Source organism: Daphnia carinata, chromosome 3 (assembly GCF_022539665.2).
Source record: "Daphnia carinata strain CSIRO-1 chromosome 3, CSIRO_AGI_Dcar_HiC_V3, whole genome shotgun sequence".
Taxonomy (NCBI): Eukaryota; Metazoa; Arthropoda; class Branchiopoda; order Diplostraca; family Daphniidae; genus Daphnia; species Daphnia carinata.
The window spans coordinates 9680527-9693066 of record NC_081333.1 but is presented as its reverse complement, the minus strand read 5'-3'; the positions used below and the strand labels follow the sequence as shown (position 1 = coordinate 9693066).

The 12540-nt window shown below is 40.1% G+C and overlaps 4 protein-coding genes and 1 long non-coding RNA gene across 9 annotated transcripts; 2 read left to right on the top strand and 3 right to left on the bottom strand.

The window, feature by feature from the left end:
- Positions 1-2: 2 nt before the first annotated feature.
- LOC130685314 (uncharacterized) lies at positions 3-496 on the top strand. Its single transcript, XR_008999571.2, has 4 exons — positions 3-46; positions 112-209; positions 305-369; positions 428-496. It is a non-coding gene; the product is annotated as an uncharacterized LOC130685314 (long non-coding RNA).
- A 150-nt stretch (positions 497-646) lies between these two features.
- On the bottom strand, positions 647-2357 carry LOC130685273 (small ribosomal subunit protein eS6-like). Its single transcript, XM_057508551.1, has 5 exons — positions 2238-2357; positions 1721-1925; positions 1342-1487; positions 1077-1280; positions 647-901 (listed from the first exon to the last, which is right to left on the bottom strand). The coding sequence occupies exons 1-5, from the start codon at positions 2241-2243 to the stop codon at positions 725-727; spliced, it is 738 nt and encodes a 245-aa protein (XP_057364534.1). The 5' UTR covers positions 2244-2357; the 3' UTR covers positions 647-724.
- A 1172-nt stretch (positions 2358-3529) lies between these two features.
- On the bottom strand, positions 3530-6495 carry LOC130685246 (cyclic AMP-responsive element-binding protein 3-like protein 4). 3 transcript variants are annotated; one of them, XM_057508513.2, is made up of 6 exons: positions 6375-6495; positions 5769-5952; positions 5498-5705; positions 4943-5428; positions 4310-4870; positions 3530-4224 (listed from the first exon to the last, which is right to left on the bottom strand). In XM_057508513.2, the coding sequence occupies exons 2-6, from the start codon at positions 5892-5894 to the stop codon at positions 3743-3745; spliced, it is 1863 nt and encodes a 620-aa protein (XP_057364496.1). In that variant the 5' UTR covers positions 5895-5952; positions 6375-6495; the 3' UTR covers positions 3530-3742. The 3 variants fall into 3 exon arrangements, with proteins under 3 accessions (XP_057364496.1, XP_057364495.1, XP_057364497.1); XM_057508512.2 differs by having other exon boundaries at positions 6336-6494; XM_057508514.2 differs by having other exon boundaries at positions 3531-4224; positions 4961-5428; positions 6336-6494.
- Positions 6496-6575: 80 nt separating this feature from the next.
- Positions 6576-9909, top strand: LOC130685242 (protein fem-1 homolog B-like). 3 transcript variants are annotated; one of them, XM_057508506.2, is made up of 10 exons: positions 6577-6919; positions 7217-7391; positions 7449-8002; positions 8063-8401; positions 8466-8597; positions 8686-8903; positions 8982-9059; positions 9131-9202; positions 9262-9335; positions 9403-9909. In XM_057508506.2, the coding sequence occupies exons 1-10, from the start codon at positions 6773-6775 to the stop codon at positions 9558-9560; spliced, it is 1947 nt and encodes a 648-aa protein (XP_057364489.1). In that variant the 5' UTR covers positions 6577-6772; the 3' UTR covers positions 9561-9909. The 3 variants fall into 3 exon arrangements, with proteins under 3 accessions (XP_057364491.1, XP_057364489.1, XP_057364490.1); XM_057508507.1 differs by lacking the exon at positions 6577-6919 and adding an exon at positions 6989-7052; XM_057508508.2 differs by lacking the exons at positions 9131-9202; positions 9262-9335; positions 9403-9909 and having other exon boundaries at positions 6576-6919; positions 8969-9058.
- On the bottom strand, positions 9814-12013 carry LOC130685248 (vacuolar protein sorting-associated protein 33B-like). Its single transcript, XM_057508516.2, has 4 exons — positions 11786-12013; positions 11034-11712; positions 10783-10965; positions 9814-10711 (listed from the first exon to the last, which is right to left on the bottom strand). The coding sequence occupies exons 1-4, from the start codon at positions 11932-11934 to the stop codon at positions 9938-9940; spliced, it is 1785 nt and encodes a 594-aa protein (XP_057364499.1). The 5' UTR covers positions 11935-12013; the 3' UTR covers positions 9814-9937.
- Positions 12014-12540: the final 527 nt, after the last annotated feature.

The window sequence follows — 12540 nt, the reverse complement described above, 5'->3', positions numbered from 1 at the left end:
GAGTCCCCAACTGTATTCGTGGAGGATTTAGTGAAATTACTATTATGTATTACATTTTTTTAGCTAAAGCTAATTCTTTTTCCATTACTACTTAACGGTATTTTTTAAAAGATTTATGACGAAACTGCAATCCTTTTGAGGATTTCGTCATGGCTGGCAGCTTTCCTTTGAAAAGACAAACACTGAGCCTTTACAAAAAAATATTGCAAGTAGGTCGATCGTGGAATGCCGTCAACCCGAATAATACTGAAGAAGAAAGAAAATATATTTTGAACGAGACTAAACATTGGTTTCTCGTAAACAGAAATGTGCAAGAGCCTCAAGCCATCAAAGATCATCTTCAAGAAGCAGAAGCAAGACTTGAAATGGGTAATGTCCTTTTATCATTCAAGGAAATATATTGTATCTAAAGGCTTGATTTTTACAGCCCTGCACTACAGAAACCCTTATCCACGGCCAGTTAATTTGCCACCAAAAACGGTCACTGTTCGACCTGGGAAAAAACAAGGAATTGCACAAGAAAGACTAAGAGAACAATCAAGGCCTGTTTATGTAAAATCTATAGATCGTGAATCTGGGATAAAAAATATGCCTTAAACTTTCTTTCGCTGAATTGTGATGTAAAATAGTAAGCAAATAAAAAGAATTTTGCGTTCCGCCCATGTATTTCACATTAGAAAAGTCGGCATACAGATGTTGGGATTTCAATCAGCCGAAACACTTTCTATTGTGTACCAACGGAAGATTTCGATGCAGATCGGGAACGACGACGTTTAACCTCCTCAGCTCGCTTAACCTTGGCCTCTTTAGTACGAACGGCCAAAAGACGAGCATAGTCGGCAGCCTGTTCGCGTCTGTTGACAGCGCGCTTCTTCTTCAGGGCAATGCGATGACGTTTGCGCTGCAGGGAAAAGAAAAAACTTGACATGAAACAATGCAGCATAGCACCTTCACATAGAGGACAAAGAAATCTGACAAACTCAACCTGACACCCTCATACCACCTCAGAACCCCAACAATACCACATGTAGTGGTACTAGAAAAACCAATAATAAAGGACATGAAATTTCACTTACCTGAAGAACAACTGGGGTAACCAAACGCTGGATCTTGGGTGAGCGGAAACGCGGCTTCTTGCCTTCCTTGACGGGCAATGGTCGTTTGATGACATACTGCCTGACATCATCTTCCTTGGAAAGGTTGAAGAGTTTGCGGATCTTAGAAGCACGCTTAGGTCCCAAACGCTTGGGTACAGTGACATCAGTCAAGCCGGGGATTTCCTGGGGAATATTTGGTTTAGTATACGGAATTTCGAATTCAAACCCATGCGATATAAGATACCTGTTCACCCTTCTTCACAACAACAACGGCCAAAACAGAAAGATTAGCATCAACGATGCAACCCCTGACTGACTTACGCCTCCTTTCACCAGTTCGTCTCTCACGGAAGCAGGAATGCCCTTTAGAGAACAGGAGTCGAACACGACCTGAAAGATTGAAACATAAGTATTAGACTCCAATATTAATGGTGTCACTGATATGTGACTACACGATACAATGTATCATCCGTACACTGAGGAAATATCACTGAACTCAAAGTCCCCAAATTAAAGATGAATTCATTCTACCACCCTTTCTTACTTCCAAACACAGCATTTAGATCCGTGTCTGTAATGGGAGAGTGGGCAAGGACCAGAAATGCAAAAAAAAATGCCAATACCTGTGGTGAGGATACCCTGTTTCATGGGGAATCCTTGTTTGTCGTTGCCACCAGCAATCCTGAACACATATCCTTTCCATTCATCTCCAAGACCATCAGCCTCAACTTCGGCACCCATGCGTTTCTCATAGAAGATTCGAACTTTGCGTTCATCTTCAATGTCGACCAATTTCTGTGCCCCGGTGGCGGGGTAGCTGATGTTCAACTAGAAGAAATAAACAGAAAATTTTTATTTAACCTGGTTTTTTTACGAGAACGCTCGTTCTTTCAAAAACTTCCATGCACTACACTAAGAAAACTAAATACATGGAAACATTGACAAGCATGAAACTGTCATTAAATTCCATGGATACGTGTGTTCTGCCCCGGCTCGACACATCGCTTTAAATCTACAACATCCATCACAAGAAAGTTCTCAAACTCACAAAGCACAGAAGTTTGAAATTTAGCAATCGAAACTAATCTAGAGATAAGAATACAAATCAATGGGAATATGTTCACTGGAACATTACAATACCTTCATGGTTGCAGCAAGGGCACCATAAACCAAAAGAAAAGATATACAGTACTGTATACTTTACTTGCCTTGCCTTCCGCTTGGACTTGGTGGCGCTGGCTCTTCTGCAGCGTTGCCTAGCTTAAAGTAAATTTTATCTTTTAAAAATAATCAATTAGTCAGTTAATCAACTATTCACCCCGATTCACTGCTAACGATCAATTTATAATGATTGTTTAGAAAGGAGGAATGCATCATCTGACATTCTAAAAATAAATAAAAAATAAATAAATATAAATATCCCAATTAATGTATTTCAGGCCCTCCGCAATTTTTTTTACTGGATTTAAATGTCATTGGAAGCCTATTTGGATTAAACAACAAGTCACTTCTGAAATCTTACTGCAAATTCTTATTGCTATACTTTATGGTGTTGAATGAATAAAAATTAGGCGTTCAGAAATGTTATCGTAAGCCATGTAATGGGACATTTCGCAACGTCTAAACAATTTCTATCAAATGTAGAATTTGTCGCTCTAGAAGCAGAAAAAGATCTCCTTTCCTTGTGCGAGTTTTCCAAAAAAGTATTATTTTTAATCAATAAATTAATAAAGAAAAGTATACCACTTTTTGGTATTTCGTTTTCGAACATTAAGGTCATTGAACAATAAAATATTTTACTATGATAACATATCAAAGAAAAAGCGTTTTCAATCCCAGTAACATTTTTGGTTTATTATATAAAACTGTTCTCTTAGAAACACCATCACGGGGGGGAAATACGAAATATGTGATTTTAGGGTCAAACACAATATAATAGATACCAAATAGCTCATTATCTGGCTAGTTTTGTGTAAAAATATTGGAAAGGTGACAACAAACGGACAAAAAAAAATGAACGCAAGGATTAGACAGAACCCAACATCTTTGGGTAGTTATGAGATACGACAGCAAACGTTAAGGTAATTTTAAAGTCAACTCAAGTTGCTCTGCACAACTTACAAAAAAAAAAGGGTTGCATTGATGCGAGGATACAACAAACAGGAAGTTCACTTGACCCTAATTTCTTTTTTCCCCTGATTCGTTCAAGTGCTAAGATTCTTAATGTTCACCAAAGACGGAGAGAGGGTGAAAACAACACAAACGGGAAAAAGAGGTAACATACCTAATCAGTCTAACTCTACAAATGGAGAGGAGCTGACGCTGGAAATTGTTTTTCGAACGACAGAATTGCACACGGAAATACCCACCGCCAACTAAAAGCCAGTAATGGAATTGGCCACACTAAATTCAGAAAAAAAGAAGGAAAGGGAACAATAGATTCGAAATAAAGGGCTGAGGTTGTTGCATCTCTAGCATCTACTTAAACCAGCACCAAATAAATGATTTGACATGGGAATGGGTCCAGTGCGAGCAGGCTGAGATAGATCGGATGATGCAGGAGAAGAAGGAAGAAGGCAACACCGAGGATCACAAGCATCTCGACGTTAAAGGAACAACGACGAGTATCATTTCCATTTAAGTCTTCAAAGCTCTTCTGACGAGATACGGACGACGATGTTTTGTCCGCGTGCAAGCTCAGCAAGTTCGTCATAAAGCTGAGATTGATTTAAGTCCTTTGTGGCGCCAGAATACACATTTGATATGGGAGAAGGAGGCACGATGGTCTCAACTTCTTCCCAAATCTCTTTGAAGCGTGCACGCTTGGCAGTGGGATCAGCTGAATGGTAGTCATGTTCTAGTAAGAAAGCCGGAACGCTTCTTTTCGGATTGGCCGGATATTGCTTGCCAAACTTCTGACCCCATTGGCTTTTAAGAACATCATTCTTGCCTCCAGGCATTGCTAGTGGGCCAAGAGGCAGAGGGACGTATAGTTCGCTCTCATCTTCTTCGTCTTCTTCCCCAATAACCACCTCTCCCCCCAATGCAATTTCGAGGAGCTCAATGTCTGTCATGTCAGAGTCAGCATCCAAAGCCAATGTATCTTGTAACAATGCTCTGGAACGACCTATGTACGCAATCCAAAATAACAAATAAAAAAAAATGCGGAAATCCTTTTGATATAGATTTGTTTATCGAACAAGCTTTCTTACCGGCGAATGGTGGCATTTTCATCATCGATTGTGCCATTTGAGAGGCTGCTGAGTTTGTCCGGCCATCTGTAAGACTCTTATTGGAGTCTGGTCTTAGGTTCGGCAAGAGGAAAAGCGCAAATGAGAGCATCAGCACCAGAAGGCAGGTGGCTGGTTGCGCCGTGTTGCTAGTTGTCGAAAGCCCCTCTTTGCTGTTGGTGTTGGTATTAGTTCCTGCCGTGGTAGAGGCCGCTGTTATCGCTGCAACTGTAGGCGATGCTTGATTTCCACCCTGACCTGTCAGAATGTTTTGAAGCCTTTTCAGTTGCGATAACAGCGATTTATTCTCCGTTTCGAGCAAACGGATGCGCTTTTGAAGCGACATATTCTCATCAGAGCACAGCTTAACTCGATCTTCTAGACCGTCCATGTAGACGCGCTTCCTTTTCCTAGAATCCTGTGCCGAAATTTTGTTGCGGATTTTGCGGCGGATACGTTTAAGTTCTCGCTCTTCGTGTTTGGTGAGAGGGTAATGGCTTGGCAGTTCAACACCTTCCTTAGCTAAAAGACGACGTTCTTCTTCTGAAATCCATTAGAAAATGATAATATCGTGTATTTTATTTTATGGTAATTTACTTTAAAATATTTATTTACTTAGTTTGTGCAGCCTACCTGAAAGCACGATTGGAGGATATGAACTTTTCGTTGACGACGATGTTGGAACTGAAGAAACAGGAAGCTGAACTGGTCCCAATAATTTCTTGATTGCGTCAGGAACTTGGGCCGATGTGGATTTGATTCCACCTAAGACGGCCGAGGCGGCGCTTGATACCAAAGTGGAGCCATTGCGAATGATTTTCACCGCTTTAATTTCGCGAAGATTCAAATCTTTTAGAGAGACGGGGAAGACCAGAGGAGGACTCGTGGATTTTGGGGGTATCGCAGGTGAGGATATGGATTTGGAAGAATTGATTTCGATATCGTTAGCATCGTCGATCAAATGTATGTCGGAGCATGGTGATGAGGGGCATAAGGTATCCGGACTGCTGACACTGTCTACGTCAACGCTACTACAGATTGAGCTGCCACCACCACCACCGGTAGGAGATCCAGTCGGTGTAGAACGATCCATTTCATTGGCTGGAAGTTACGTTTAGTTCATTAGAGTTCAAATTTTCTTGAAAGCTTAAGTGAGGTTTTAACACATACATGGAGAGAGCTGTTGGTCATAGTGGAAATCACTAGAAAGGCCACTGTCAGAACTGTTGGATGCCGGAACCAGGGTATCAGCCTTTTCTTTCTGATCCCAATTGATCCATTCTAGATAGTTAGTTGGTTGTGTGATGTCATCGAATTTCAGTTCCCCAGCAAGAGGTGAATTGAGGAGTTCATAGTCATTTGACTCCCAGACTTCCATCTAAAGAAGCATATAATTAATATGAATGGACTAAACAACCAAATATACACAAGAAACATGTACCATATTCTCCTTCATGGCTTGTTCCAACACATTGGCAGCTGGATCTTCAATCAAATCTTCGAGAAACACATTTCCGTCAACAGAGGTATCCAGCAGGTTGTCAAACAAAATTTCTTCGGTATTCATGTTGAAGTCAATATCCAAGAAGAAGTCCAGGTATCAGGTAAAGTCAATGAAGTTCAATCTTTGTAATTGAGAAGAAAAGCACAACTTAGACGGTTGTGTAATTTCACCACACTTCTGAGAGAGCTTCCATGCTCTAATCCATATGTTAGTTGACTGAGAAGAAGAGGCAAAAGGAGGTGATGCAACATACATGGTGCAAAAGTCAAAACACATAAGTAGTTTGCTCAGTCAAGAAAAATATTAGCAATTTTCTTAATTTTCATTCTATTACTCTCTTATTATTATTTTTTTCTAAAGATTGGAAGCTGAAGTCATTGACCGAGGTCAATGGCTTGCTTCAGAACACTGACGGTTCCCGTAAATATGAAGCGATACTTTAACATATCAGATCTTGATACTCTATTTGCGTTAACTCGAATGCGTAAAATAAAAATTCGTTACCATCACCAGGCTAAGAAAAAATTCGTAAAGTACAAGTACTTCCACGTCAGTCGATCCCGTCTCCAATCTGTGACGTAAAAGAAGGGATGGGGAACTTGGTCTGGCGTGCAGGGATTGGTCAACGCCTAAATTTCGTCCAATATGCGGGGAATAGAAAGCCTGGGGGCGAGTTCATAGCGGCCGGCTAGTCGGCCTCCTTTTCCGCGCACTTGAGTAAAAGGACCTTGCAAGTTGCAAGGCAAAAGGGAAGGGAAGTGGCATTCTGCGCAGCTTCTTTTTATTCTATTTCCGTCAACAATGCCTCGACGGAAACAAAAATTCTGAAACGTAGTCTGCTACTCCGTCGTCTACTAAAATCATTCTTTGCAACAAAAGGAATCCAATTTGTAAGTTTTTTTCTCTCTTGTTCCTAGTGGCAGTGAAATGGCCCAAGCATAATGAGTGGAAAGGAAGATTCTGAACTTCTTCGTATTGAAACACTTCGAGAAAGAATTTTCTTCGCTGCGAGAGATGGCCTAGCAATTACTCTGTATGCGCTCCTCTCTGAGCTCAACCAGTCCCAGCAGTCTGAATTACTGAGCCAGGTAGGTTGTAAAATTATTTCTCTATTTTTTCCCTAGGAATTGGTTAGTTAATTGAAAATTTTTAAAATAGGCATATTAAATGTTTCAGGACATCCCCGTGTTTCTGATATTACGTTCCATTTTGACATGTCAAGTAATTATTGTGATGGTGTTACTGTTCTGTTATTGGTTAATATTCAAAAACCATATACAGGATGACTCTTACTTAGAAAATAATCTATTCTATATGCTAAACATCCTTTCACAAGTTGACTTGTTTTCTTTTTTTTTTTTTACCATTTCTGATTGCTGGAATAGATAACAGAAGAGCAAGGTCAGAGATGTACACCACTACTGATAGCAGCACGCAATGGCAAGGAAAGTGTGGTCAAAATGCTTTTGAGTCAGTTCAAACCAAACATTGAACAAGAGGGAGATGTAAAGTTTGATGGGTATTTGATTGAAGGTGCTAGTCCTCTTTGGTGTGCAGCAGGTAAGAAAGTTAATTTGTTGAGTTTCAGCATCAATACAATGAGAAATTTTCTTTCAGGGGCTGGTCATCTGAAGGTTGTTAAGGCCTTGGTTAAAGCAGGGGCCGATGTCAACCACCCAACGAAGACATTTTCAACCCCTCTTCGGGCGGCATCGTTCGATGGACGTTTAGACATTGTTAAATATTTGATAGAACACAAAGCCGATATTCACCTGGCCAATAAGTACAATAATACCTGCCTGATGATTGCTGCATTCAAAGGGCACTTGGAAGTTGTAAAATGTTTGCTGGAACAAGGAGCAGATCCAAATCAGAAGGCGCATTGCGGTGCGACAGCTTTGCATTTTTCTGCCGAATGCGGACATGTTGCGATTGTGCGTGAATTAATCGAGTATGGCAGTAAAATAACGCTTAACGAACAAGGGATGTCCCCGTTACTGTGTGCCGCCGAAAGAACGAAATCGGGAGTAGTTGACTATCTCATGACGCGACCTGAATTTAGTCGGCGGGAAAGAATAGAAGCATTAGAGCTTCTTGGAGCTTCCTTTGCTAACGATAAAGATAGCTACAACATCGATCTGGCTTATGATTATTTGCATCGCGCCATGGAGGTAATTCAGAAGTAACAACAAATGTTTTAGCTAGTCGTTCGTTAAACGCGTTGTGCTTAGATGCGGTTTGAAGATCCTCAACAGATCGTGCCTAAGCAACCCGTTGATCCAATTGAAGCCTACGAAAACTGGAGAGAAGTGCAAACTTTAGCTGAGCTGGAATCCATTCGCCACAATCCCAACGCCATTCATATGGAGAGTCTAGTCATTCGCGAGCGCATACTGAGTATAAACAATCCGGAACTTCCTCATCCAATCGTGTTTCGGGGTGCTGTGTTTGCTGATGATGCCCGCTTTGATCGCTGTATCTCCCTTTGGCTTCATGCACTGCGCCTTCGCCAGCGGATGCAACTCACTGTTTCTAAAGATCTTCTTCGATTCGCCCAAGTCTTTTCCCAGGTTTGATAAAAACAAACTGAATGCTTTGATTACATAAAAAAAAATTTATTTTAAATCTCGAAAGGTATTACACGTTGGGTTGGAATTACCTTTTAATGTGCTGGAAGAGGTCTTAGCGTCAACAGCACTTGAACTTGAGCGAAATCAAACAAAAATTTCCAATCCTGGCCCTAAAGACGACGTTGAAGTAATTGCGGTACGTCATTTATTCTGTCTTATTTTTTTTCTTGCTCCTTTACGTCAATGTAGTGCATTCTGTTGTTTAATTTGATATTCTATAACAGGAGGAAATGGATTGCAATGTCACGACAGCACTTTATTTGGTAACCATCACTACCAAACTACTGTCTAAGGCTAGTTCACAGCAAGAACACACTATTTACCGACACGTTTTCAAATTAAACCGACTCAACGTCCGTTCCAAAGAAGGGTCATCTTTATTACATTTAGCCGCCAGTGCTGATACCCCTGTTGACGAGTTTCATACTGTCGATATCTGCAGGTAAAACATAGTTCACATTTATTTAATATTATATATTTTTCTTCGGGTTTAAAGTATCGGGAAAGACATTTCTGCTAGGTTTCCGTGCGCTTCTACATGCAAATTGCTGATTCAGTGTGGATTCGACGTGAACGCAATGGATCATCGACGAAATACGTAGGGCAAAACAGTTCTGTGGTACAATGTTATTGTTTATCAGTCATAAAACTGTTGATGTTTATTTATAGGCCTTTGCATCTGATAGTTGGATATCCGAAACCGATCAGTGATTTTGTAACCCTACACTCTATCATAATGACGTATAGTACTTCAATAGTTTTCTTATTCAGTTTAGTAAAGCTAATCACACTTCTATCAGATTAATTGAAGCTGGCGCGCATATGGATGCCGTTAATTCTTACGGTGAAACTCCGTTTGATGCAGCAACAACAGGTTCGTTTTATTGGATGCATGTTTACACATCTTTATTGTTATTTAACATCAGCTGTACGTTTTCTAGGCGTAGCTGAAATTATATTACGGACTCAAAGTAAATTGAGCCTCAAATGCATTGCCGCAAAAGCCATTAAACGGTACGCTCTGAACTACGAGGGTCTGGTACCCACTCCACTTGTGAGTTTCATTGAACTTCACGGATCTGGAACAGCGCTTCGTTAGTCGCATTGCCTGCGCTTGCGGAATTTTTGAAAGCCCGCTTGCCAGATTTCGTTGTTTTCCCTAGAAATAATTTGACGTTAAGGGGCAGACAACCAGCGATGAGAGTGCTCTCTTTTCTCTGTTGCAATGGAATCTCGTGATTCGAATTGATCCCATATTTGCGTCTACCACTAGGGACTAAGACTGACAGTACGTCACCGTGATTTTCTCTTCCGCTCACTGATATTTTATGAAATGCATATTTTCGTTCTAATTCATAACATAGTGGGAATGTATTAACACACACATTTTCTGTACAGACTGAGAAACAGCTCTTGCTGATGGTGTTTGAAACTTGTAAATGAAGACGCGAAGAAGAATGAGTATTCCGTAATTGTCTACGTATCTGTATGTTGAGACGCTATGGATTCCATGAAATCTGGCCCGCTGATAGTAGACGTAGTTGCTACCACTATCTGACGACCAAGTTGGCGAGACAGAAGGTCGAGTGAAGCGACTTCAGCTAACGTAACACCACCGATGAAGCAGACCAAAACCTTTCCGCGAGCGCTCGACTGAGGATGACTACAGTCTCCGATTCGCAAATTGTTACCAAAACAGCGAACGTAGTCACCCAAAGACGGCTCTTTCTCTCTGACACATTTTTCAACCAAATGGTAAACAAGAGGTGTGTAAACTCCACCGAAAACATAACTCGGATGTTGACCACTCTTGGCACATGGGTTGGCTTGAGATGACTCGTCAACCGGCAATAAATTTAAACGTTGGCAGATTTTCCGAAACGGTATGTGTTCTGATCGAAGAGAGGCCGCTCGTGCGAACCTATCAGGCAGTAAAGGTTCCAAGCTAATCATTTTAGAATCACGTTGGTTAAACAACCCCAACCGCTGGAGGTAATGCAAAGTTGCTAAGTGTCTATATCCGTACGCTTGCAATAATTGTCTCTGAAGTAACTGATATTCCTTTTCAGGTAGACCGTCTTCCATGATCGAATAAAGGCAGCATAACCTTAGAATGGTGGCCAAATCAAATTGCCGAGCTACGGAATCCTCCAGAAAAGCCAGGTATTCTTTCATTTTAGTGCCAGACATTGCGTCTTCTTGCAACTCGAGTAGCTCTTCCAGTATTCCTGCTTGTCGTTTCATTACAATCTATAAATTGGGTGAATAGTCATAAAATCAGAAATATCAACATTTTCTTACAGGAGGCAGAAATATGGTACCTCGCAGGCGCTGATATGTAGTGCCAAAGATTTTTGCTGAGATTGGATCTTTTTCAAATCATGTGAAACAAAGTTCTTCATTTCTTCTATTGAATCGGTATTTTTTATATCTCGTTTCTGTTGCAACTCCTTGGCTTTTTTGCTTAAATGTTGAAACACGGCGGATATGTGTTTTCCTTTAATCTTGTGTGAAGTGCATAAATCGAGATTTAAGGGAAAGGCATATATCACAAAACAAAATTGAAACATACTTCGCCATAAATTTCATCTGAAGTTGCATTTAACATTAGTCTTTGAGGCCCTTCAACTCCATCAGCATCCAGATAAACAAAACCAGACTTGACTTTAAGGTTTTCATCCAACACTCCTTCATAGGTTAATTGAGTCAAAAGAAGCGACACAAAGTCAATATTACGATCTAACATAATAAGGTGGGTAAATTCCGTTTCTACTGGAAAATTTGGCTGAATTTCTTTTTTCCAAGCATTCATTAGGTTGTGGACTCTTTGAGACTTTTCACCCAACATCATCACACAGGAAAACTTTCCCAAAAGGCATTCAAAACTCATAAGTGCTTTGGCAACAGATGTCAATAAAGAATTTTCTTCTTTCAAAAATGAAGCCTTGAAAAGATGATGAAGTTCAAGTGACAGCAAGTTGGAGTCAAGTGGAATGAAATCCCAGGAATAACTATGTAGTGTTACAAAATCCAAAACTCCCAGTGATTCAAAAAAAGAATGGATTACTGTTAATACTTTAGGTACAACAATGATGTGATATGAAACTGTCTTTTCCACTTCATGTCTTTTCAGCTGCTGCGCAACATTTTCAGCCACAGCATAGACAGAAGGAATGAAGTACAGTCTAATATAATTTTTCCAAGGAGGAGCTACAGAAGCAAGCTTAAACATTTTGTCAACACCTTGCTCTCTAAAAAAAATATTATAGTAAATAAATAAATAAAACAAATAATAATTCAGAGCGGGTTTATAAACTTACATACCGAAGTAAACGTGCTCCCGAGACCAAATCTATTGGTTTCATCAAATCTTCATGAATAACTAAATCTTTTAGAACATCGTTTGGAGCTATTTTTGTTAATAAACTTAAAAGACGAAATTGGGAGGATTGTCGCAAATTGCCTAGATCCATTTGTTTGTTCGGCTACGTTTCTTAGGTGTAACCGTCATAAGAAAGCAATAAAATTATAATTCTCGAATGGATTTACAAACTTACAGATGACAATCCGTTTTACCCAAAAATAATAATAATAATAATATAGTTTTTTTCTGTTTTCTGCTATCGCCATCTACCGGTCAGATTTCTAGCTAATTCTCTGCATACAACGAATATTTCAGCTGCATAGCGCTAGCGCTGTAGCGTACTGGCGCTTGGGCTTATTTATTCGGACTTAAAATTTTTTTCGGCAAAAACTGGTACTCATCGGAATTGGTTGAATATCAAAGGATATATTCAAAATTGAATGCTGATTCCGGGAAAATTGCTATTTTCTTCATTAAATTAATCGTTTTTGAAATAGACCGAAAATTTGACGCAATGCTAGCGCGCCAGTACGCTACAGCGCGATGCAGCAGAAAGTCGGGCTTATTTATTAGTCGGGCTTAAAATTTTCTTCGGCAAGACTGACACTCACCGGAATTGGTTGAATATAATTAATGAGAATTTAATTTATGGCGTGTGCCAAATACCGGAAGGTATTTTCAAGGTTCATCTGATTCCGTAAATTCATACCAGTAG